The sequence below is a fragment of the Monomorium pharaonis genome, chromosome 7 (genome assembly GCF_013373865.1).
Source record: "Monomorium pharaonis isolate MP-MQ-018 chromosome 7, ASM1337386v2, whole genome shotgun sequence".
NCBI lineage: Eukaryota > Metazoa > Arthropoda > Insecta > Hymenoptera > Formicidae > Monomorium > Monomorium pharaonis.
In genome coordinates, this window is record NC_050473.1 from 4,030,675 (window position 1) to 4,056,414 (window position 25,740).

General features: G+C 31.8%; 5 protein-coding genes across 12 annotated transcripts; 2 read left to right on the forward strand and 3 right to left on the reverse strand.

Moving 5' to 3' along the window:
• The first annotated feature begins 22 nt into the window (after window positions 1-22).
• LOC105832771 (GPI mannosyltransferase 2) lies at window positions 23-19,010 on the forward strand. 5 transcript variants are annotated; one of them, XM_028191616.2, is made up of 4 exons: window positions 6,027-6,219; window positions 15,937-16,077; window positions 17,109-17,263; window positions 17,447-19,010. In XM_028191616.2, the coding sequence occupies exon 4, from the start codon at window positions 17,476-17,478 to the stop codon at window positions 18,826-18,828; it is 1,353 nt and encodes a 450-aa protein (XP_028047417.1). In that variant the 5' UTR covers window positions 6,027-6,219; window positions 15,937-16,077; window positions 17,109-17,263; window positions 17,447-17,475; the 3' UTR covers window positions 18,829-19,010. The 5 variants fall into 5 exon arrangements, with proteins under 5 accessions (XP_036145614.1, XP_028047416.1, XP_028047417.1 ...); XM_012673992.3 differs by having other exon boundaries at window positions 17,450-19,010; XM_036289721.1 differs by lacking the exon at window positions 6,027-6,219 and adding an exon at window positions 23-133 and having other exon boundaries at window positions 17,109-19,010.
• On the reverse strand, window positions 737-5,139 carry LOC105827881 (fructose-bisphosphate aldolase). 3 transcript variants are annotated; one of them, XM_036289722.1, is made up of 7 exons: window positions 4,915-5,139; window positions 4,698-4,742; window positions 3,060-3,272; window positions 2,521-2,837; window positions 1,785-2,007; window positions 1,505-1,684; window positions 737-1,035 (listed from the first exon to the last, which is right to left on the reverse strand). In XM_036289722.1, the coding sequence occupies exons 2-7, from the start codon at window positions 4,734-4,736 to the stop codon at window positions 880-882; spliced, it is 1,128 nt and encodes a 375-aa protein (XP_036145615.1). In that variant the 5' UTR covers window positions 4,737-4,742; window positions 4,915-5,139; the 3' UTR covers window positions 737-879. The 3 variants fall into 3 exon arrangements, 2 of the variants coding, with proteins under 2 accessions (XP_036145615.1, XP_036145616.1); XR_004964094.1 differs by adding an exon at window positions 1,186-1,337 and having other exon boundaries at window positions 966-1,035; window positions 4,698-5,139; XM_036289723.1 differs by lacking the exon at window positions 737-1,035 and adding an exon at window positions 1,044-1,337 and having other exon boundaries at window positions 4,698-5,139.
• Window positions 6,595-16,077, reverse strand: LOC105832768 (dual oxidase 2). The gene is made up of 25 exons (XM_036289720.1): window positions 15,838-16,077; window positions 15,165-15,346; window positions 14,818-15,061; window positions 13,349-13,579; window positions 13,146-13,229; window positions 12,621-12,706; window positions 12,258-12,539; window positions 11,987-12,162; window positions 11,731-11,852; window positions 11,441-11,638; window positions 11,263-11,370; window positions 11,026-11,165; window positions 10,689-10,952; window positions 10,438-10,578; window positions 10,181-10,356; window positions 9,236-9,756; window positions 8,927-9,157; window positions 8,727-8,820; window positions 8,399-8,609; window positions 8,181-8,301; window positions 7,845-8,074; window positions 7,540-7,698; window positions 7,322-7,477; window positions 7,115-7,243; window positions 6,595-6,945 (listed from the first exon to the last, which is right to left on the reverse strand). Exons 2-25 carry the CDS (start codon window positions 15,228-15,230, stop codon window positions 6,817-6,819), a joined length of 4,299 nt encoding a protein of 1,432 aa, XP_036145613.1. The 5' UTR covers window positions 15,231-15,346; window positions 15,838-16,077; the 3' UTR covers window positions 6,595-6,816.
• On the forward strand, window positions 13,566-14,806 carry LOC105832772 (pyruvate dehydrogenase E1 component subunit beta, mitochondrial-like). The gene has a single exon (XM_012673993.3). It carries the CDS (start codon window positions 13,654-13,656, stop codon window positions 14,749-14,751), a length of 1,098 nt encoding a protein of 365 aa, XP_012529447.1. The 5' UTR covers window positions 13,566-13,653; the 3' UTR covers window positions 14,752-14,806.
• Window positions 18,559-24,940, reverse strand: LOC105832769 (probable ATP-dependent RNA helicase DHX34). Of its 2 annotated transcripts, XR_003626019.2 has the most exons (16): window positions 23,898-24,651; window positions 23,603-23,769; window positions 23,310-23,516; window positions 23,004-23,136; window positions 22,696-22,844; window positions 22,380-22,612; window positions 22,102-22,288; window positions 21,709-21,903; window positions 21,435-21,644; window positions 20,862-21,230; window positions 20,330-20,505; window positions 20,087-20,197; window positions 19,879-20,000; window positions 19,529-19,787; window positions 19,062-19,390; window positions 18,559-18,674 (listed from the first exon to the last, which is right to left on the reverse strand). XR_003626019.2 is itself a non-coding variant. In XM_012673990.3 (15 exons), exons 1-15 carry the CDS (start codon window positions 24,649-24,651, stop codon window positions 19,114-19,116), a joined length of 3,549 nt encoding a protein of 1,182 aa, XP_012529444.2. In that variant the 5' UTR covers window positions 24,652-24,940; the 3' UTR covers window positions 18,742-19,113. The 2 variants fall into 2 exon arrangements, 1 of the variants encoding a protein (XP_012529444.2); XM_012673990.3 differs by lacking the exon at window positions 18,559-18,674 and having other exon boundaries at window positions 18,742-19,390; window positions 23,898-24,940.
• Between the last annotated feature and the right edge of the window lie 800 nt (window positions 24,941-25,740).

Genomic DNA, 25,740 nt, shown 5'->3' on the forward strand with positions numbered 1-25,740 from the left:
ATCCAGAAAGAAGTGGAAAGAAAGGCATTGGAACATTTGGAGCGTCGTTGGGGAGAGATGACGACATATCGACCAGTAGGCAGACAAGTTCGCGGCGTATGGGAGCCTTGTATTGAGAACCGTTATTTTAGAGGTCAGTCAAGGGCACCTTGCTTAACATTTACAGCGAAAATGATGAAATTTTTTTAAACGATGTTAAAGGTTAAGCATTCGTGCGCGCACAAGAACCGTCAGACGTGCCTCTTTTATCTTGTTATCGAATTATCTTATCGCGTGTGATAGTTGACTACTAAAGTAGGCTCGACTTAACTTTTTGAATTCTTTTATCGGCCGGGTCAATGTCATCAATTTTTATTATATCAATTTGATGTACATGTGTTCAAAATTTTACATTATATATATATATATATATATATATATATATATATATATATATAACGTAGAATTTTGAACACATTGACAATAGTATATTAAATGCGAACAATGATACCGTATTCTATGTAAACTATGTTTTACACATGGAATATTGGATAAAGATAATATTTTATATAAAAAATTGACTAATAAGAATTTTTGTAAGTATTACTTTTTAGCATTACATGTGCTAAATAATTTATGATTATTTACTTATTATACAGCAAAACCTAATATATGTAATTTTTGAAGTTTTAGGAAATAAATTTTCATATATTTAAATCATATACATTTTGTAAATTCAAATAATATTAAATTTGCCTATTTTTATTTATTAACAAGTATTTTTTAATGATTTAACAATAAATATTTAAAATACTTGTATATTACATTAATTTTTTATGTAAACTTTTATGAATATTGTACATACAATTAGCTTACAAAAAGAGAGAACTAAATATCTATTTAATTCACGATCGAAATTTGCATATTTTGTTTAATTTCCTCAATCCGTAACTTTCCCAAAGATGCTTCGGAGCATAATTGAGCCCTTTTAAGAAACATTGTTTGAACTTTGTCTGCATTTTCCGGATTGTTTTTCCAAATTTTCATCGCCGCATTCTAGTGAAATAAATAAGTTAAACATATATTTTTTGTATTATAAATAAGAGAAAATGAACTAAACATGTGAAAATACAACTAATATAAAATATGTCTTATTCGTTCATAACTGGAACCTTACTTCGTATTTACTTATGTGATTTTATATACCTTTCAAAGTTCACTGAACTATGCGCTGAATAAAATTTTCGGTCTTAAAACAGCTATAAGATGAATCAGATTAGTAATATCAATATTAAATTGATAATTGATTTAATAATAATGATGATAATGAGCATATGTTTCTCTGTTCCTCTCAAACTCTGTAAATAAAATTACAAGTAAATGTCAACACGAAGATCCAGCTATGACCAAGAAAGGTATTCTATATTAGTTATTTTTATTAGTTTGAAGTAATCTCAAAGTTGTCAAAAAATATTAGACATTAAAAAATACATTTTATTTTAAAATAAAGTGAATTTTAAGACACCTGTAGAACATGTCCATAACAGAAACTGAGCCTCCATGGTTTTTTATTACTATACGCGCTAATGGTATTTAGACTTAACACGGCTTCTTCATCTGTTTGACTGCCACTTAGAAAAAAAATTGCTGGAACGGCCGTAGGTACTGTTCTTCGTAATGCTTTTAGTGTATACTCGGCAACAATCTGTGATCGATAACATTTTGTCAGCGAGCATATTTAATAAAAATGTTTTTAGAAAAAGATTGTAATTTGGTTTATATTATTAAAATAAGTTAAATAATACCTGCGGCGTGCATCTTACTGCATTTTTTATACCCGACAGTACCATCGCTGGCTTCAAAATCATTCCTTCAAGATACACGTGATATTTATTCAAAGTACGAAACAAGATAGATAGCATTTCTTCGTGAACTTGCAAAGCTCGATGTATACAATATTCGCCACTGTTTAATACTTCTGGTTCTACTATAGGAACCATTCGTGCTCTTTGGCAGATACTGGCAAATCTATAAAATAAGATGAGAATATTTCGTATCACACACTGGAACTCCACCTTACGTAAAGATTTTTTTATGTTTTAATGCAAATTTTTATGTTTTTATGATTCTATTGAATGCCAATTGTAAATTTTTATCTTTTTTAATAATTCTCTGGTGAAAATGTAAAACCGGAGCGTAAGTCGAATGTAAAGGGAAAGTAATAGAAGCGTTAACAAACATTCTACGAAGCGTAAATTGGAACAATGAAATGTAAAAGAAGTGTTAACGCTTCTTTTACATTTCATTGTTCCAATTTACGCTTTGTAGAATGTTTGTTAACGCTTCTATTACTTTCCCTTTACATTCGACTTACGCTCCGATTTTACATTTTCACCAGGGATTATAATACTGTAATTGTACACAGAGATGAATAACGCGTATATTTCATGAAATTTCATGAAACACAAGTGTGAAAATTTGTACGAATTTCCGCCAATTATGCGATACATAGCTTTGATGAATATTAAGATGATCAGACACCTTGCAAGAACATTTGCATTGGTAATCATCGCCAACTGACTAGGACATCGTTCCGAAATCGAAAAAACACATCTCCACTTGGCAAAGTGACAGCCTTCCTGTTTGTATCGAATACAATTCTCCTGTAAATTATCCAAACCCTGCGTAGTTTTCTCGTCTTCGGTATCGAAAAGATGCACTAAACCTCGATCAACTCTTACACCGGCTATAATATTTCTTCGACGCAAAAATTTAACAAATTCTACATCTTCCGACGTTTTCTGATAGATCGTTTCATGATGCAGAATCACGCCGCTTATATATTGCGAGAATTGAGACTAGAATTATAATCATACACAGATTAAATTAATATTTCTTAGTTTTTATATCATATAATATTTATAAGTTTAAAAGAAAGAGTATTTTTCTGATAATTGAAGTGTTCTAATTATGTAATTTTGAATACTATTGCGATTAGAATTTATATTTAAATATTTATATATTTAGAATCTATTGTGTCTTTGAAGTTAAAAATTTTTATTGCCATCATATGTAGCGACCTTGTCCGCGGACAACAATATTTCTCGATAAGCACGTCTCGTAGACTCTGTATTATCTATACCGATTTCTTGAAATCTTTGTTCTAGACTCGCAGGTGACTCGTCACAGGCCAATAGTCCTTTTTTAGGCGCACTGATCTTCTCGATAATTTTTTCTAATTCCAGAGAGAGAGCAGGATCTAGTTCGGAACATCTGGTAACGGTTGATGATATCTGACGTGTTCCAAAGATTAATATTGATGTAAATCTTCGCACAAGCAAATCATTTAGACTATTTAAAGATAAAAACTATTGTTAATTAACAATTAAACTATTGTTGATTAACTATTAGGTTAAATATATTTTAAGTTTTACCATTAGACTAAGGTACAGATATATGTAAAAAACACGAAAAAAAGAGTACAGCAAATATAATTAGAGTAAGGTGTATAGTTTTATTATATATATATTTATATAGATATATTTTTTACCATAATTATATAAATCATGGCTTTTTTGTAATAATAATTAAAAATTTAAATGCATCGAGAAATGTATTCGATTTGTGCCTATAGTTACATAACGGTATTTATTAATAAACCGATTATCAAATCTGCAAAACAGTTCAAAGGGTAAAACAATATTCTTAAACGTACTGATTATAAAGTTGTTTTGCAAAATCAGTTGCAATTAACTTTATTTTGTGTGCTCGTGAACTTAATTTTAATTTAATCCTTTAATTGTACCCGAGATGTCAAAGTCAAAATGATGTTTGCTTATAACTTTAAAATTGGCCAACCTGTAGGTTTGTTTTCTATCTCAAAAAAAGATAGGCAATGAAAATGGACTATGACATCGTTAATTACATAATGTTAATATTTTGTACATTCTTTCAGATTTTGTATTTACTTTAAAATAAAGAAAAACGGCATCCGGTTCAATAGATACAGTTTGAACGCAGTAAAAAAAAAATAGTTGGAGTTAATATGTACAACAGTTGTCACAAGCAAGATATTGCTTTTTTAGAAAGAGAAAACTTTATTAAGTGATAATTAAAGAAGAATAAAACAAGAAAAATGAAAGAAAATTTTTTTATTTTTGATAGTTTCAAATTATTAACATAGTATAATAATATAATATAATGTAACAAAATAATATAAAGAAATGTACAAAATGTATGTGTTGCATATGTTGCATCTTGTGAAACAGCATAAGGTAATTATATAAAAAAACAATTTTCAATAAAAAAACTTTTACATCATAGTGAAAAGAATCCTTATATGTCATAACTTATGAATATTTTGTACAAATAGTACTCATGTTAAAAGAAAAAAAAGAAAATGTAACCTGTTCTAGGTCAGTTTTGAAATCAATTTTTTTCACATTTATTTTTGGTTATATTGTGAAAACTTAAATTAATACAAAATATCGAGCATAAAAACTGCTACACCATTTAATATAAAATACTTTCTAATTTACATTAATAATGTTTAAAGATTTATCTTTAGTTTTTGTTTAAAAAATCTAAAAACAGAAAGTGCTTTGATGATTTTCTTCTATCGAATATAACAATTAAAAATTATTATTTATAATAATAGCATAACATATAATAATGTATACGGTAATAACGATAGAAGTTTATAGTTACATAAAAATTACCTTATCTTTGCAGCAATAATTTGTTTCCAATTGCATCATTTTTCACTGTTAATCAATATACTTTTTAATTTAATTATAATATCCAATTTATTTATAAATTTGTCAACATAATTATGATCATATTTATTCGAATATAAAAGATTTTCAACGTGCATTATTGAAATTTAAATGTATCGCAATATGTGTGTATCCATAGCTTTTGTACACGTAATCGAACCTCTTTAGAAATTGAAAATATCGAAATAAGCAATGATTTTCTTTTCCTTAAGGCTCTCGTCCCTCTGTTTATGAGAGACGATTCGGCCTGAATAAGCAATGATCTTCTTTTTAATGATTCCCGTTCCTCCGAGGATATGGGACGATTGGGACGATTCAAAAATTTCGTTAACACGGAACACGTCCGCACCCGTTCGCAACCAATGCTCTAAGGTCTGTTCGCGTCACATGCCCCAACATGCTCCTATTCACCCCAACGCACTCCAATACGTTGATTCCGATGACGCCAACCTATTAGAATGCGTTGGAGTGAGTAGGAGCATGTCGGAGCATGGCGACGCGAACAAACCAAATAAGTTGGAATGAGAAAAAATATACTTGTCTTACTTTAACTTATTGCACCGGTGCAACAGTGCAGCTAGAAAGAACAAACCAAATAACATAAGGTTTTGACGCGTCAGATTGGGCGACCATAACCGTAACCTGCCGTAACCGGCTAATTCAAGTACGTGATTGGTCGAAACCTTACTGTTACGGTTATGTCAATTCATGTGTGAGGGCCTTAAGGGCCATCTACAATGGAGTGTTTTAGCCGTAACAGCACTAAAACTACGGCAATGCTGTCTAGAATAAAAACGACGTAGCAATAACATACAAGCCGGCCATCAAAGAAAGGCGACCAAAAACTAATCCCGAATGCTCCAACGCTCATCGTAAGCACGCAATGAATTGGCTTAATGTCTGCTGTAGGCTGTAAACAGTAAAGCAATACGAAGTGGAGACATTTTCTACTACTGCTAACGGCCTACGACTCTCCATTGTAGATGGCCCTTTACATTCATCGCAAGCAGCCAGTTACGACTTGCGACATCCAATAAGCGCTTAGTTTCTAGTTAAAGCTCGACAGTCATTGGGTATTGCAAATTGCAACTGGCGACTGCGGCCGGTATTCATAATCGAATCTTATTTAAAGATCGTCTCAAGCAATGTCTTAAGATGCTAATACGGCTCTGTGATTGGCTGATGGCATCTTAAGACAGTACTTAAGATGATCTTAAATATAAGATCCAACTATGAATACGGCCTGCGATTAATGTAGAACAAACTTTACATCCATGTTTGGCGCTGATGCTAGTCAAATAGCGGTCGCACGAAAAAAGCCGTAGTGGCCGCTCTCAGGTTCTTCTCTGAACATATTTCTCTGGGATGGAATCGCAGTATCGCAGTACAGATTCAGTGTGATTCAGTGTAACGTTTGAGGTTAATAAAATAATTTTATCGTTCTAGGGTTAATTGATAATGAGAGGTATGCATTTTTCATACACATCCCACATACATTTTATTGGTTTGTTATTGGTTGCCAGTGTCGGTCTGTGTGCGTTCTTCTTGTTATTTATATTTTTTAATTGATTTTCAAGTTGGAAGAACTAGTCAAAAATAAAAAGTAATAGAATTAAACCAAGATTAGTAAATAGACATTAATAGAACAAAATGGCGGGAATCTCTCTTTTCAAGGATAACAGAAAAATAGACGCTATCAAACTCACATATGAGAAAAGATTATATAATATAAAGCATGCGTGCGCGCATGTATATTTGATCAAGTAAATATAATTTGCATTTTTTAATTTATTTATGTAAAGGGCAATAATATTGTATGCGAAATAATTTTACAACTTGGGATTATTAAAAGAGATGTTATTAAATTATTATTTTACATAATTTCATTAGTAATAATTATATGATACATACACAATTGATCAATGAACATTTATCTTGTAAAACCCATTTTGTTTATTTTATGAATATAAATCATTGAAAAATTACAAGTTAAAAAAATTACAGTAAGAAAAACATCCAAATGTTTATTAAAATTTAATAATCGTAAGTATACATAAAAAACTTAGAAGCTTTTATAATGATGTTGAAATAATGTGTTGTTAATTTCTGTTAAGTTAATCGTTTTGCAAGCTGCATCTACTGCTTGTGTCATAGCTGGTGAACCACAACTGAAAACACCAATCTTATTTACCTGAAACAAAAATTGATTTGATATATGTTACATAATGTGAAGAATCAAAATGTGATGCAGTAAGGATTCAAAGAGATTATACAACAAAATTTTATATTATCTATTACTAAGAAAGATTATTAAAAATTGAATAATGATTGTATAACAACAATAATAATAAGATACTTACGGTAGGATGTAACTTTTGTATAGATAGGAAAAATTGAGAAAACTTTGGTCGTCCAAAGTGTGTCACAGCCTTTAGACCAGTAAACAGAGACTTGTTTGAAATTTTTTGAAAATGACGTTCACAAATATACTATAAATAATATTTAATTACAATTTATGATGAAAGAGCTTATAATAACTTGAATTAGTGACAAGTGCATTATCTTACCAAAAGTATGGTACGCAGGTCAAATTTTTGATAGAATTGAGTAATAAAGATATGAATAGATACAGTGTTATTGACATCTACTTTTTCGAGTTCTCTCAATATATCGACCATCCATTCAAATTGTTTTTGCGTTTTTGTTACCCAAAGAAAATATACCTATACATGAAATAGCTTTACATTAATTTTTTCCACATAATATTCATAGTGATAGTTATTACCTTCTTGCAACCAAAGTTTAAATTGCAATTTGACTTAAAAACAATATCTTTGAGTATCGATGCAAAGGGTGTGACACCTATGCCACCACCAACCATAATTGCCACTTGATATTTATCCCAATCTTGATGACCTTCTCCATATGGGCCATCTATATGAATCTATCAAGATATGAAAATAGAAACTTTATTACATGTATAATTAGTAAATTTCTTATAAAATATTATTTGTGCAAATGTACGAATAGTAATAATGATAAATAATAATAAGTAAATAAACATTTTACAATATAATAGTGCAGATTTACCATTGGTAAGTTTTCATTAGACATTGTACATAATTCTAATTTTTCCCTGATATTTGAGGTCCATGGTCCAACCACCCGTACGTGTATACTTAAACTTAATTCGTGTGGCGCAGAAGATAAAGTAAACGGATGATATTCATTTGTCTGTAACGCTGGGCATGCTATTCTAATCCACTGACCAGATTTATATTGAAAATTTATAGGTTTGAGAAATGTTATGCATGTTACACCTGCGATATACGTGATACATAAATATGAAAATGTGAGGAATTAGATAGCATTAGATATTGTGAACAGAAACAGCAATAGTGACATTATATATATAAGCAAGAATACCTGACGGTAGAATTTTTGCTTTGAGTATTGGTATTTCTATTGTTGTTCTAGTTACAGTTATAACTTTATCAAGAACAAATAGAATGGCTGGTCCGAGAAAAAAATAATGAAAGTATGGCTCCTGTTAAAGATGATGTATGAAATGGATTTTTCATGTGCAGTAGTGTAAATAATTACTAATGTAAAAATTTAATTGAATTTTATAGAATATAAATTACTTGTACTAATCTTCCACTGCCATGTAGAACCATCAATATATAGAAAACTGGATATAAGGAATGTACAAAAGAGAACCAATTGTAGAATAATTTGCGTACCATCGATAACGAGCATATAAATATTAATCCAGTTAAAATGGTTAAAAGTACTCCCGTTATACCTGTTATTGTACCCCAACACCAGTAATGGAACTTGGGAAGTTCGTGCGTCCTATGTCAATAATCATACAAAGTGCAAAATATGGCATATATAGTAAGGCGCAAACGAATAACGGTGCATTAAAAGTAAATAATGATTAAAGTAATTAGAGAGGCACAGTTAGCTTACGCGTGAAAATAATTGCGGAATAAACACGTCAGATCGTCGGCAGTTTGCGTAGATATATGATAAAAGTTGAAGCCATGTCCAATGATATGTAACACTGTAAGTAAAAAAGGAAAGTAATTAAAAGAGAAAAGTTATAGAGGAAATTTTTTAAGAGGAAAATTAATACAGTTATAAATTAAATTAAAACAAGGATATTTCACCAGTAAATCCTAGTGCCCAGCAAGCGATATATTTATGCATTTCGATCGCTGAATCGAAAGGAATGTAAAATTGCAGAATTGTACTTCTCAGAATAGTAATAATATTATGACACATCATAATTAATAATGTAGAATAGGTAAACATCATAGCTGACGCTGCTCCTCTCGTTATAGTCAAGCCGTATCCTAATATTCGTCTCAAACCAGAATGCTCTCGTTGTACAGAATAATCTGTAGTGAGAAGCATCAGATTTTATGTTGTAAGAATTAAAGTAAAAAAAAAAGAGATATTTAAGGACGAGGACATACAATATACTCGCTCTGCAAAAATCCCAAGCAGGAACAAAGTGTATAAACACGCCCAGAATATCTGCAATCGTTTGTTAGCAAGGTATTTCATTATAGGATACCAATAATCATCCGAATGTTTCTTCATTTCTTCGACAATTTTTTCATTTTTGTCAATAATTTCATTGTTACTTTTCTCTTCCTTTGTACCTTGTGTGCTTTCAATTTTCCCTTCGATTCTAGATTGCAATTCACTTGGATCAGCATATAAACTCTCCACTGTCTTTTGCACCTCACCAATAAACGTTGATCTAACTGTTTTCACGCCTGCATGAAATTTCCTATTGCTTTTTCCATCTGTAGGTACGTGAAATTCTAATTCCGCGTAATTAAATTTATCATTAAAGTCACTTAGTATTTGCTGAAAATCTTGTAGATTTATCGTTTCTTTATTCGCCAAGTCCGCGTGATACATCATGGATTGCACTAAAGCTTCCAGCTCATCATCCGTGACATCAGCATTGACAGTTTCCATAAATGATCTATACGTTTAATTACACGTTAATCTTAGATTACTACATAATGGGCCTGGGGAAACCTCCGCGCAGAAAATTTCAGATAAATTTTAGCTGCAGAAAAAATTTTCCTTTGTTTTAAGCTTTAAATTGGCCAACTTTTTTTTCATTTATATTTCGAAATCACATTAATGTGTATTTTGTTTAAGCAGTCTTTGGTGTTGCAAAACCATTAAAAATAAAAAGTGCTAAAAATATCAATGCTTAAGACATAAGTAGATGAAAAGGTGCTCTGGATTTTTCAAATCTATAGTTATAATGGAGAGGGGGATCCATGATATAGTATATAAAAAATGGATATTCAGAATAGTAACATAGTTTTTTTAACCTAGAATTGAACTGTTATATGTAAAAGAGGTACAACAAGATGCTAAATAATTAGGTGATATACCTCAACATATTTGAGAACTCTTCTCTCTTTAGTCTTCCCGTACCATTGATGTCATACATGTCAAACATCAATTTCATCTTCTCTTCCGCAGACCCTTTGAGAAATATCACCAACATATCAACGAACTCTCGAAATGATATGAAGCCATTCTTATCCTTGTCCACTAGATAAAATATCTGCAAATTTATAATCTCTCGATATTTAACATTTCGATATTTGTGCCAGACATTCGCTCGTTATTTAGCACAAATGTCAACCTTTTTTACAAATTCAGCGTCCGGGCTCATACTCAGAGCTTCCGCAAACTCTATAATGGTTAGTTCGGTGTAAATTACTTCTCGTGCCACCGTCGAATCTATTTGTAAGATTTCCTCTTCTGTATGTGCGATATGGAATGCCTAAAAACATTTCACATGGATATGTATTAAGAATTTCGTTATATATTTATATCAAATATTTAAATAAAATATTTAAATATTTTACGTAAAAGAAAACAATAAGTAGATACCTGTGCAAATACAACGCGAAAAAACATTTCTAATTTTTTTTGACGTTGCTTTTTTGTTATTGCTTGCTTGAGTAACGCTGCATGCGTGATGCTAGTCATTACTTGTATTAAGCGTGTATCTTCGAATGTTGCGATTTCTAATATAAATTTTTCGAACGCTTTTATAAAGGCACTTCTTAAAAAATCAGAATCGAATTTCAATACTAAATCATAACTGTGATGTACACGAATCAACATATAATGACTGTCAGATGCGCAATAAATCTATAAGAAGAAAAAAGAAAGTGATAACTGATGATATTATTTTATTGAAGGAAATAAAAAAAGAAAAAAATACCATCACATTGCTATTGGATGGAAAATCCACTGCACGCATCAAGTATCCCAATTGATTTTTCACCTCCAATTGCTTCCTTCTTACATTTGGCACTAATATTACACGTCTCAGTGAAGTTTTTGGCTCTTGCCATTCGCTAGCTATTTACAAAACAATAACTCGGTTAATATAAGAACATATATGTATAATGCAACACATATATATGACATACTTAACGCGACATGCTTGAAAACTTACCAGTGTGTATAATGTCTATATTATCACTGTGTTCTACTTTTCTAACATTTTCTTTCGCAGATTTTTTTTCTTTAAATTGCAGCTTAAAAACGATAAACGTAACAAAACCTGTGTGAAAATTAATATTAAATGATGCGAGACTTTCATGAAGTTCTAATAATAACAGTAGGATTTTTACCACAGAGTAACATTGATAAACTTAAAAATGTAAAGATGAAGGATACATTGCTGTTTGAAAAAAAGTCATAAGTTCCAGGCTCTGTACAATTCTCAATTGTGTATTCATTTATTTGATCGACGTGAAAACAAGGACCATTTGTACACCTGCCTTTTTTTACAATTTTGTTATCGATACAACTGGGATGTATAGCATTCGCTGTAAATGCAACAATTAATATGTACCTAGCCTTTATTTTTTATACAGTTGCCATCAAGTGAATATAAACACACATACACACATCTATTTACCTGTGATAGGAACTCTAAAAGGATTCCTTGGAATATCATTCCAGTCCATTTTAGTAGTACACATCAACACATCGTAAAACGATAATTGTTCCAGTCTTTCAATTTCCTCATCGCTAAAAAGTCTACAAAGAAGATGGTGTTTAACATTTATTGAAGCCGAACATTTATTGAATCAATCATATAGAGAATATGCAATATGCAACGTATAAACGTAAAAAATTATGTAAATTAAAAGCAATAATTTGCAATTACGTACCCATTTGCGGTATTATTATACCAAAACCTATCACCGTCGCGTATTCGTTGAAATTGATCACGGATGATTCTTTGAAACAACTCTCCAGGTCCATCATCAGTCTCTAATATTCCGCCTACCCAGACGTCCACGTCATCGAAGGAATTGTTGTACAATCTCAGAAACTCCTCCCGAATCTTATATGAAATGTACAAATAATCTTATACACACATACACAACACACACGAGTTTTGTGACCAAATATATAAAAATTGGATTTTATACAACATACCGATACATCCACACGAGAAAAATGAGATATATGTTTAACTTTCGCCAGACTATAGGCACGACGGGCACTATTGTAATCAGGTACCCCATGGTCACGTCCTCTCAGAATATTAAGTGCCATTAAGTCCCTTCTGGAAAATTCTAGTGGACCGAATAAACTACCCCGCAGATCTTCAACAATTTTATGATCCTCTTCTTCGCATAATTGAACAGCCATACCCATTAGCAATTTCTCTACATCGATAACATCCTTTATTCTTGTTAAATTGGCGTGAAGAGAATTCTAAAAAACGATTTAATGTGTTTCGAAATCAAAACTCGGTGGAACATTAAAAAATGTTTCACTGGAACAGAACCAGGATACCTGTGACATCCAGTAATTGTTGCAAGTTCTGATTGGATATGGTTCCAAGGAACAATTATTCCTCCCATAATTACGCAAGTATACGCCTAACAATGTTATTTTATTAGAATTATTATGATTATTATAATAATACCCTTAAATCGTAACGCATAGCTTTATATCCTTTTTAATTAACACAGATTATTGTCTGTTAATGTTAATTAAAAAATTAAGTAAGTGAGGATTAAAACTTTCATTAAAAATTAATTTTTTTACTTAAGTATCATTTGATCTTATTTTATAAAATAAAAAAGATGCTGAAAATGCTATGAGCACCAAATCAAAAAACAAAATGCGCAGTTGAACGCATAGTTGAATTAAAAAAAAAAAAGAAACGCAAATATGTGAATAAGAGCAAATAGGTTATATGAATATGACAGAAAAATTAATATTGATTGTTTGATTAGAACATTGCTTGCACTTGTATCAACGTCGACGTTGATAGGATATTTGTTAGGGTTAGTAAAAAATACATCTGTTATTTACCTGGTGGAACCAAGGTATGCCCGAATCGAAAAGCGGCCGATTGAAAAAATTGATCAATCTGCGGATCGATATTAGGATTGTACCCTTTGAATAACAAACAAATTATTCATTCGGAATTTGCACAAAAATTACAAGTATTTGTAACTCTAAATGAGAATTACAGTTATCTGTATCCTGTAGGTAGATGAAACAGGAAATTTTACCTTCGTACTTAGGAAGCTTGTTGTTCCCCAACCATGAAGGCAACCATTCGTTGACGACGATGTGTTGCTGAGTCGCTATCACCCATTTACGGGCTTCGTTATAAATTTTATCACTTGACCAATTTGGGTTGTGGCGTTTAATATGAAATGCTACGAAATTGTGCCATCTGAACCATATTATACCGAAAGTCAAGAGAAACGGATTTTCATTCCCACGAGGATTTCCTAATTCTGAAACATACACGAACATACGTTCGAATCAACAATCGAAGTAGAGCGAACAGAAGTAAATTTACTCTAACAAAATGTATCTTCCTCGAGTGTCGAGAGATATAAACTGTAAATGGATCTTACGAGTGACCCAACAATGTATCTCGATTATCGGCGAAACGTCCTACAGATCGATTACGAAAATGACAGTGCGCGATGCACTGAACATGGCCCTCGACGAAGAACTGGCTCGGGATGAAAGAGTGTTCATATTGGGAGAAGAGGTCGCGGAATTCGATGGCGCTTATAAGATAACGCGTGGTCTCTGGAAGAAATACGGTGACAAAAGACTGATCGACACACCGATCACGGAAGCTGGATTCTGCGGTATCGCCATCGGCGCGGCGCTTCTAGGCCTAAGGCCGATATGCGAATTTATGACCTTCAATTTCTCCATGCAAGCCATCGACCGTATCGTCAATGGCGCCGCGAAAAATCTCTACATGTCCGCCGGTAAATTTCCTGTTCCTATCTTGTTTCGAGGTCCGAACGGTAACGCCAAAGGTTTGGCCGCGCAGCATTCTCAATGCTTTGCCGCGTGGTTCATGAGCACGCCCGGCTTGAAAGTTTTGTCACCATCGACTTGCGAAGATTATAGAGGTTGCTTGAAGGCAGCTGTGCGAGATCCTGATCCCGTAATCATGCTAGAGAGTGAGCTTCTTTACAACATTGAGTTTCCCGTGTCAGATGAAGCCATGGACAAGGACTATCAGATACCCCTCGGGAAGGCTAAAGTGGAGAAATCCGGCAGGCACATCACTCTAGTGACGCACGGCCAGGCGTACGTGTATACGCTTCAAGCGGCCGAATTGTTGGCGGGACAAGGTATCGAGGCGGAAGTTATCAATTTACGATCACTAAGACCCTTGGATTGGGACACGGTGTTCAAGTCGATTGGCAAAACACACAGGCTAATGACTGTTGAACTGGGCTGGCCTAGATGCGGAGTAGGAGCTGAGATTGTCGCGACGGTGATGGAAAATCCAGTTTTCTTTCAGCTCGACGCACCTGCGGTTCGCTGCACCGGCATCGACGTTCCAATGCCCTATTCTGAGAAGATCGAATATGAATGCACTCCAAAGGATCACCATATAGCCGATTACGCTAAACGCATCTGCGGCACAAAATTCTGATAGTTTTTCCTCATTGTATTAATAGTATAGTTTTGCGCGATTTATAAAATAAAGTTTTTCACTCACTGAAATATCTGGTGACACTCTCGGTGTAATGTCGTGAGACATATTGATGATGATGAATAGGCGGCGGTGGATTAGCCATTGGTAATCTAACTGTATTATAGTCAGGATATAGTGGAAAGTCCGACGTTGCCAGTTGCCCATTCTCCTGCAATATTCCGCTGGCATTTGTTCTTAAAACGTCGGACCACGCTTTAGATGTACCGTAAATTAATCCACCGTCTAAGAATGGTGTAATCTCGTTCAGCTGCGATATAACGTGTCGACATTTAGATTTGAGAACTAATTGCTCTAACTAGTAACCTCGCAAATATCTGCGTTTCAAGAAAACACTGAACTCGCTGTTGTACCTGTTGACGAGGATTGTTTGGCGAATGACCCGTCCGATGATCGTACCGCGTACGTAAAATAGGCATTTTCGTATGTCCCGGTTTAATTCTGTATCGATGATTTTCCGGGATTTTTATGTTAATATATTCAGGTGGGCATGCTGGTCTCTGAGCATCTAAAATTTCTTCTACCACCTGTTGACCTGTCGAGCAAACATTTTTTTCTTTTTCAAATTTTACTTGTTTCAGTTGTAAGTAATATTGCTCTATAATTTACAGGTGTTGTATCTAGTTCCAATATAAAACCTTAATTATTTAAAAGTGTATAAACAACATACACACATTTAATTAATTAAAACAAAATATATTTCCAAACAAATATAATATATATTAAAATTATATATATATATATATATATATATATATATGTGTGTGTGTGTGTGTGTGTGTGTGTGTGTGTGTGTGTATGTGTGTGTGTCAATTTGTTGTAAACATAAAAATATTTCTTTATAACAAAAATTATAAAAATATGAAACTCCGTAAAGATTTTCAGATATATACACAGAAATATTTTAAATTTAAGTTCAAAAAAATTTGTCATGTATTATGAGTTCAAGATATAAATTTATAAATAGTAATGTAATTTTTAAAGAAAAATCGTAGATCATTGATAAGATAAATCGATTTCGCATACCAAAAAATACAAGAAGAACGTTTCTTCCCGTTCTTGATTTAGATCCAATTTTTCCACTCAACAGTTTCTCACTTATCTCTAATGGTTCTGGTCTTTTAGAGCCTGAAGGTTTATATACTCCATCTTCATAAGCTGCTGATAGTCTTCTTAATAAAGGAGTATCAACTGCGCCTAGTTCTGGTTTACCAACATTATTGTACCATCCGTCATAACCAGGATATTCGATTGCGTTGCGATACGGTGAGCATCTATTTGATTCATTATTATTTCCACTCCAACATCCAGTAAATAACCAATCTGACAGGTCCTTATCGAATGTTTCACCAACCAATTTCTTGTCCGGCTTTTTAAAATCTAACATATAGAAATGTATTGTTATATTTTAATAATCAGTTCAACATAGAAAAATTATAAAGTGAGAAAGGAGGCAAAGCGCATATAAGAAAGATTTACAAAGTGATCATATTTATAAGCTTCTCATAACAATATTGAGCAAAATTCAATTGATTTATCAATTAATAATTACTGTAATTAGAAATTTTATTCTTAATAAAAATGATTAATTTTTTGTTACCTGTGCATCGAAATATTGACCCTTGAGTATGAACAAGCAAGAAAAGGATCACTTTCGATGCATAGATAGCGATAAATAAATTTTTGTATATAATCATTATTAATTCGATCGATTGAAAATAATTGATTACAGCCGATCAAAAAAGTCGTTAATTGTTAATAGTTAGTTTTAGTTATTGATTTATAAAATTGATTGATAGCTGAATGACATTGATTAATATAATAAAAAATTTGTTAACTAATATCGATTTAAATCTTTTCGATGACAGGCACATTTTTTAGAGATTCATAATTGTTCGTAAAATTAATATTTTTTTTTAAATATAATTAAAAAATTAATACCTAATCTTAAAGAAAAACAAATATTTAATTTATTTCAGTAATCGATTAATTCGAGCAATTGATTGTAATTATACTTATCATTAATCTTTAGCCGATTATTTTAGTTAACAAATAAATCAATCGATTAGTGTCCAATATTAGTTTTTAATATGAAATATATATACGTACGTTTATTCGAGTTTGATGCAGACGGAGATGTAGAGTGCCCTTCTATTGTAGCGTTTTGTGTGATAATTAACGAAAAATTAATTATAATAATAAATAAATTTAAAGTAAGATGCATGTTATTCTCTATTAGTGCAACATAAGAAAAATTTATACATATGCGTATCTCACATAAGAATTATCTGTTCTAGTACTCATTTATTCGGAGCTGCAGCAATTTTTACCAAGTGGTATCGTTACAAATGACTTGATTCAACTACTTCCTCTCTACGCGATAAGAAGCACACATACAGGAAACCGAAAATATTAATCACTGGCAGATATAATTAGATCACGAGCAATAAGAGTAGGAGTTTCTTTTATAATTCATTATTTAGATTTATAGCTATATTATATAAAAATGAGCATGTGCAAAAATAGTGGAAAATGTATGCACCAAGAAAGAAAGTTCTTTGGTTCGCAATCACCACTAGAATTGCAATATTAATATTACAAATGATTTTTAATGTATTAATCCCCGATCATCAAGCAGATGCATTTAAAAGACCTTTAGATGCTATGGAGAAAAATTCCTTCTGGGACCGAATAATTCATTTTCTGTTCAATGGTCTTACACGTTGGGATGGCGAATATTTTTTACATATCGCAAGGTATGGTTACACTTATGAAAACACTCTCGCTTTTTATCCGTTGTATCCAACTATGATTCGCATTGTCGCAGTTATTATGACAAAAATATTACCTCTATTCAACATCCAAAGTGCGATGATTATCGCTGCGATTTTGATTAATTTCGTGTGTTTCGTAAAGTCAGCTATTATCTTTTATGATCTCACTGAACATGTATTTCAAAATACTGTAACATCCTACAAAGCAGCGATACTTTATTGTATAAATCCGGCTAGCATATTTTTCTCGGCTATATATTCAGAATCCATGTTTGCGTATTTAACATTTTATACTATGCTCGGAAGTATCGAGGGTATATCTAACATTTACTTTCCATTGGCTTTATCAACTTTGGTGAGATCAAACGGTATTGTCAACATTGGTTTCCCTATATATTTCGAACTTAAAAAAGCTTTATGCAATTCAGAAAGATTAAAAAAACAACAAAAACACAATGTATTATCAATTTTGTGGCATATTTTAAAATTAATTAAATTAAAAACCTACTTTACCATATTAAGCATACTAATTATATCGCTATTTCCGTTTATTCTTTTACAAATATATAATTATATGAAATTTTGTACTTCTACATTCGATAAGACGTTATTGCCCGTTGACATTTTACAATATGCTACAGAAAATAATCTGATTCTACCAGGTAGAACAGATTCAATATGGTGTAACGCTAGTGTGCCTTTAGCATATTCATACGTGCAAAAGACATATTGGAATGTCGGGTTTTTTAGATATTATCAACTTAAACAAATACCAAACTTTATCTTAGCTCTCCCGATATTATATATCATGTTGCAATGTATAAAAGAATTTGCTTGTGAGTATAGTGATGAATTATATTTATTAGAATTTTTTTGTAGTAAGACAAAAAGTAAAAGTAATATTAAAGTAAAAAAATATCCATTAAATATGTTTGTTTTTATAATACAGGGATTATTTTTAACTATGTTTTGCTTATTTTTTGTACATATTCAAGTCAGCACCCGTTTATTAGCCTCTGCAACTCCTTTGATATATTGGTATTGTGCATTGATCATGTCTCACAAATGTGCTGATCATATCGATTTACACTACGAACGTAACGAAAATATGTATTCTAAATGGAAAGTATTTTTCTTATCTCAAAAACATTATACATTGCAAGATAAATTTGTTTTATTTTACTTTCTAGGATACACACTCGTAGGATGTCTTATGTTTTCAAATTTCTTGCCATGGACTTGATATCATAACATTCTATACATATATCACATTCCATATGTGAAATATGCCTTTTGTTTCTAAACAAAAATATTTCTAAACAATTCTAAATAATCAAACACATAAAACTCTTGTACGTGTTAAGAATGATTGTGTATTCTATAAAATAAAATAACACACAACACGCGCGCGCATTTGTAAATAAGCGTTACTTAATAAAATACTTATATATTTCTAAATTATATATAAAACATTACCTTCTAAACAATCATATTCCATTTATAATCGTGTATAGAATTGGAAAATATTTTAGTTTATATGTAATTTTTTATGTTTCAATATTTCAATAGGCGTGAGGTATAACGTTAGCGAACAATCAGGACATTCGTATGGTTGATTATTGGCTTTACGTGTGATATTTTCACTATCTTTAGCGACACTAATTGTATCTGGGATCGTACAAGAGTTTTGATGTTGTAATTTTTCGATACTCGACAGAATTGCTTGAAGATTACAATTTTTACAATGCCACTCGGTTTCTTGCATTTCTGCAAGTAACTGTTCACTCCAATTAGTTTCTTTTATGCTGTAATATAATGTTTGAAGTTTCATCAAATAAAATACTATGATCTTTATATTAATTAATGTAATATTTAATTTTACGTTTTACAATAATTTAAGTAATCATACCTTACTGCGTATATTAATATTTTTTCGTACTTACCAATTATATGTAATATTGTCTGTTACATAAACTCCACCTTTAATTACATTTGGTATACTCGTAAAGTCAGGTTGAAAAGGATTAGGCTCTATATTCGTATCATTATTGCCGTTACCAACATATATCATTTTCAAATCAGCTGGTAACAACCGTTTTATAGTGTATGGTATCATAGTATGCATATATTCAATCAGTTCTTGCGTAAGATTTTGCTCAATTTGACTAAAATCTTTTTTTTCATTGTTAGCACTGTCAAATCCTAAGATAACAAATACTTTAATTTTACTACATATGTAACTTAAAAGGAAAACATTCACATATAAAAATTCATACAAAATGTATTTTCTTACCTCGTAATTGCTGATTTAATAAGAAATCCCATTTATTCCTTAACTTGATAGCTTCCATCAATAAAGTTTGGCCACTGTCAGGTACAGGAAATTCTAACACCAGCCACGAATCACATGCTATTCTATAAAATGTGAAAGCCATTTTGTATTATACTAAATTGTTGCTATCTCATTAGGAAATATTATCAAATTTATTAAATTAACGTACATAGAGAATGTGCTATTTGTATCTATTTCATGCGCAAATAATAGCAACGTTTGGGCGGCAGGCATTCGTAAAGTATTTACCAGATATGGCTTTGTAGTTTCCAAAAGAGATCTACAAATAAAATTAACATTTATACAAAACGTATAAATTTAGTAATATTTGACGTTATTGCAGAAAACACACAACACTTTCCCCTCTCTCTTTCTATAAACATAATAAATCTATAAACAAATAAAAACTTACAGGTATGCTAATAACTGATGTTTAGAACTAACAGGAGTCTTGCTCTTAAAACCTGGTATTGACATTATATCTGATTCTTCAATTTGCAAAATTTGTGGATGATTTCCAAAAAAGCTCATTGGATGCAAAGCAACATACGGTTTTGCTTTTGTGTGAAACAATTGTTCATTTATAGACTAGATAAAAAGGTTGATTATATATATTTATCATATAAATACATCATTTTAAATACATACAAAACGATTTTCGTAATTGTATCGCAATATTTTAGAACATTTTCTTTGATTTATTATAATTCAGAAAGCGCAAAAAATCATTTATATTCCTATTTTTTCTAGTTTTGAGTTCTAGACTACAACTGCGTTACAATATTACTGCTAATACTGAAAATCTATAGTTTCCGTTACGTACATTATAAATTTTTAGTACTGACAGTAATATCGAAATGCAGCCTAAAAAAAGACCCTAAAGTATTAACATACAATTAAAAATCATTGTATATGAACAATATATTTTATAAAATAATTTTTACCTTGCAATAATTAAATTCGTCGGCACAAGCAAATTGTGGGTATAAACCACTACATAATATTAATTTTAACATGGTTAGATCCTTATAGCTACATGCGGTAGACGCTGTCAAAAGATTATGCACTTGGCTCGAGTCATTTCTCATTCGAAATTCTATATCTTTTATGTCAAGCTCTCCATTATTTTCGTCATCATCCTCTAACTGTATATCGAATGTTTCTACTTTTAATTGTTTACGCCTTTTAGGTTCATTTTGTTTGTAAGTTCTTTTGAGAGATTTCAAAAGTTTCAGTTCTCCATGTCTTATGGCACGTTCCGCACTCGTCATAGAAGAATTGGGTTCTGGGAGACTTTTAAGTAAATTGCAGTCCTGTACATGATGTGACATACATGCACATAAAAACAAAAGTAATGTTAGATGCTTATTGTAACAGTATTAAGGCTGCGTTCCGATATTGTTCCAATATTCCAGTACTGAAAATCTATAATATACTAACAAAAACTATAGATTTTCAGTACTGGCAGTAATATTGGAACATAACCTAAGTATTGGAATGTGTGTGTATTAACTAACTTGTAGTAAGTCTTTAAATTGAGTCCTTAATTTCGTCATTTCGTAGAACCGTTGCTCCTCCAAACCTCTTCTTTTGCACCATTTTCTGCTGCTATTACTACTGCTTCTATATTCTTGAGAGTTTTCTTGTTTTACCTCCAGCCATTCTTTAAATGCATTCAGTAACGTTATGGGATCGCCATGATCAGATTCCAACTTCTTTCTAGATGTCTGCAATATGATATTGTTGTATAATTAATATTAAAGCACAGTCATTTCACACATTAACACTAACCTCACATTCAGTATCCCTGTAAGTCCTATTAGTAAACGGTGTTTGTATACTTAGAGCAGCAGCTAATGATAAAACGGGTTCCACTTGATGAAAAATAGATCCCATTATTAACATCTTCCCTATTGTAATATCAACGGGCAACCGTGCCAAGGTTTTACCGATACATGTAATCTTTTCGTTGTCCGTAAGTGCATCCTAAGAGAAAGAACAAAAATCTAATTTTACCTTTGACATTTTGCAAGAAAAAATGATGCACGTACGCACACGCTCTCTCTCTCTCTCTCTCTCTCTCTCTCTCTCTCTCTCTCTCTCTCTCTCTATATATATATATATATATATATATATATATATATATATATATATATATATATATATATATATGAAATAACTAACATGATCTTTTAGGGATAGTATAGCGTTTTCTATACTATTTGCTGGTGGTGGCTCTATAAATGGAAACTTTCGTGCATCGGGAAGACCCATTGCTATCATTTGTAGTAATGAAGAATCTAAGGGTACACGTTGTAATTCCGGTGTTGAATATTTTTCCAACATCTTGTACTCTTCCTCTGAATAAATTCTGTAAAAAGATTGTTTATTCCTTTATTTACTTTTCCATATGAAAAAATTGGAATAAATTTATAAAGCTCATAATATTATATATATGTTACCTATAACAAACTCCAGGTCCAGTCCTGCCAGCTCTTCCTTTTCTTTGTTCTGCACTTGCCTTACTTATCCAAAATTCTTTTAATCTTTGCATTTTACATGATGGGTCATAACTCATTTCCTTTACTTTTCCACTATCGGCGACAAATCTAATTCCGTCAATGGTAATAGAAGTTTCTGCAATGTTAGTTGCGACAATACATTTTCTAACACCATCAGGTGCATAGTCAAATACCTAGGAAAGAAAGGATTTTTTTGATATGCACACTTTTGTAATACACAGAAAATTTATTTGTCATAATTACGGGAGAAATATACCTTGTCTTGTTCAACGATAGACAAAGTACTGTGAAGTGGTAAAATTATCCAGTTGTTTTTTTTAATACTATATTCCTTGGCAGCATCTACAACTGCAGTAATTTCATTTATTCCACTCAAGAATATTAATAAATCGCCCTTCTCATCGACTGAAATATTTCAATCATTGTAATTATTTCAATTTGTATTTGTGGGCTTGTAATTTTAAATAAAATATATTAAACACGCCAAGAATGAGCTTGCTTTTATACTTAATCGTAACTGATTTTTTATCATTTTTTATTAAGGTATTATATAGGTTTCCCTACCTGGATATTTTTGATCAATCATTTGCATTATTTGTACGTATGGACTGGGATTAAATCGATCATTTTTGTATCTGAGATCTTCTACAGTTATAGGACGATAAAACAATTGAATGGGATATAATCTTCCAGGAACCTATGGGGAAAATGTATGGAAAATTTCAGTGATGTGCCTGACACATTTGGCTTATGCAAAAAACAAAGACTTAAGATTACATGAGTGCACGTACGCGTGCACGCTTTTATTGGTAACAAATCAATCATGTGTATGATAAGGAAATATATCGAAATGTGTGTACCAAGACTTACTTCTATTATTTTAACATTTTCCTTTGCAAAATAATTACTAAAAAGTTCTATATTAATAGTGGCGGACATTAGTACTAATTTTAAATCAGGCTGTTGGTAAATGATGCATTTCATAATGCCCATTAAAAAATCTCCATGTAAGTGACGTTCATGTACTTCATCCAAGACTATCACATCATACGCAGATAAAGTTGTTTCACCCGACAGCTGTATGTAAAAGGAAATATGTAATTTTTTTGTAAAATTTATCAGATAAGAAATTTATCGATTAATTTGTAGATAGAAATATCCACCTGGCGCAATAATAAACCTTCTGTTATGAATGTAATGTTTGTCTCTTGATTCCTTTGTTTCTCAAAACGTATCTGATATCCAACTCTACTAAGATTCTCACTCAATGTTTCAAAAGAGACTCGTTTCGCTAACGAGATGCATGCTATTCTTCGAGGTTGCGTACATGCTATACAAGTATAACAGATGAGATTGTAAGTGGAAGAAAAATTACATATTTTGCAGTGGGCAATTATAAATATGATACAAAATATTTAGATTTTACAAGAAACAATATTTGTATTGAAAGCATTTTACCAATCTTCCGGAAACCAGCTTCATACAAGTATCGAGGGATCTGAGTAGATTTTCCACAACCAGTGTCTCCTGCCACAATAATTACTCTCTCCGTCTTTACCGTCTTGACAATTTCATCTTTGAATCGTGCAACTGGCAAGTTAGCTTGCATATCTCGAAGCTTTTTTAATTTACTAAATTTCTCCTTTTGCTTAAAATCCAAATACAAGAGTAAAACATCCCTGAACTTGAGCAATTGTGATTCGGTCAATGGTTTTGCCTCTGGCAAACCTCTGACTCTAGCAAACAATTCTCCATAAGACAAACCAAGTTTCAAGTTTAGACAATGAGACTTGTGATATTTATCTGGCAACCCAATGGGATTTAGAACAGGATTAATCATATATTCATAATTATCGCCAAATTGCTTCTTGACAGACTCATATTTCTCGACAAATTTCCAAAAGTCCATAACGTCACGAACGAGATTTGAATTAATCGTGAAAATCTTATTCAATTCGTGCTTATATTTACTAAAACACAACTCATCCGTCACGTTGCTGTCTTCGGGATGACATTTCGAGGATAAATTTTGCAACTGAGAATTTGTCGCGCGAGTGAAAAACTTGTTCACTTGTCGATCGCTCCGCGCTTCGCTTCTTGAAGTTCTCGTGCGGTTCTCAATTTCGCGATGCTTTTTCCTATAATACTTTTCATCCTCACGTCTACTCTCACGATCGGACGAACGTTGCTTTATTTCTTTCCTCAACGACATTCTCCACCAACTAACTTAATTCGTATATTGCGCCATAACCTCACCTTTTCTTAACCTCATTCCTCATTGTTTTATTCCTTTGTGCTTAATCGGTTTAATACATGTTTTTCATACTTTGCCAATCTTTTTGTACATTGAGTGATAGTAACGTTGATGTTATAATGACATCAAATGGCATTTAACATCATCAGCAAATAACAAGTAATTTCCGCTGTCCGTAAGTTACAATACATATCACATACCATAATACCATTTTGTATTTTTGTATACTGTTTGTATACCCATACATATATAAAAATCTAGCACGAGCCGCGAGACGCTGCTACATCTTTTGATTTGTACTCATACTATAAGGATACTTTTTTTTACCGTCGATCAATATCAACACTCTGTTGGATTATAATAAAACCATTTTTGTCAATTATCATCAGAGTTATGAGATTAACTGCAGAAGATTCGGGGCAATTCGGGGTTTATTTTTTCCACATCAGCAATCAACTGCGAATATATATGTTCCGACCCTTTTCAAATTATATCAATTTTGATGTACTCGACAGCGACAGTGTGCGCGTCATGCATCACGCGTTCAAGAATTACATAAATGTATACATGTATAAATTGTACATGAACAATAACTCGAGGATGATATTGAGTCATATAAGATTGATAAAAAAAGGATAATTTTTTATTCAACCACTATAAATTCACGTACAAATATGGAAACCCATGTATAAATTTAGGCACAATATATGTATGTATGTACACCTCGACGAAGTCAAATTGATTCAACTCAATTAATATATTATAATATATGATGTATAATAACGAGGGGGATACATATTATGTAAGAGAGAGAGAGAGAGAGAGAGAGAGAGAGAGAGAGAGAGAGAGAGAGAGAGAAAGGGAGAGAAAGACAAGAGAAAATAATTAAAATAGAATATTGAGATATTAAAATACAAAAAGTAAAACAAAACGAAGGACATATAAGTTCGATAATACATGATATGCGACTTGGATCATATTTTATATATATGATTGATGGATATATTTTATATATATATAATATACATATAATAATATTAAGCTGAA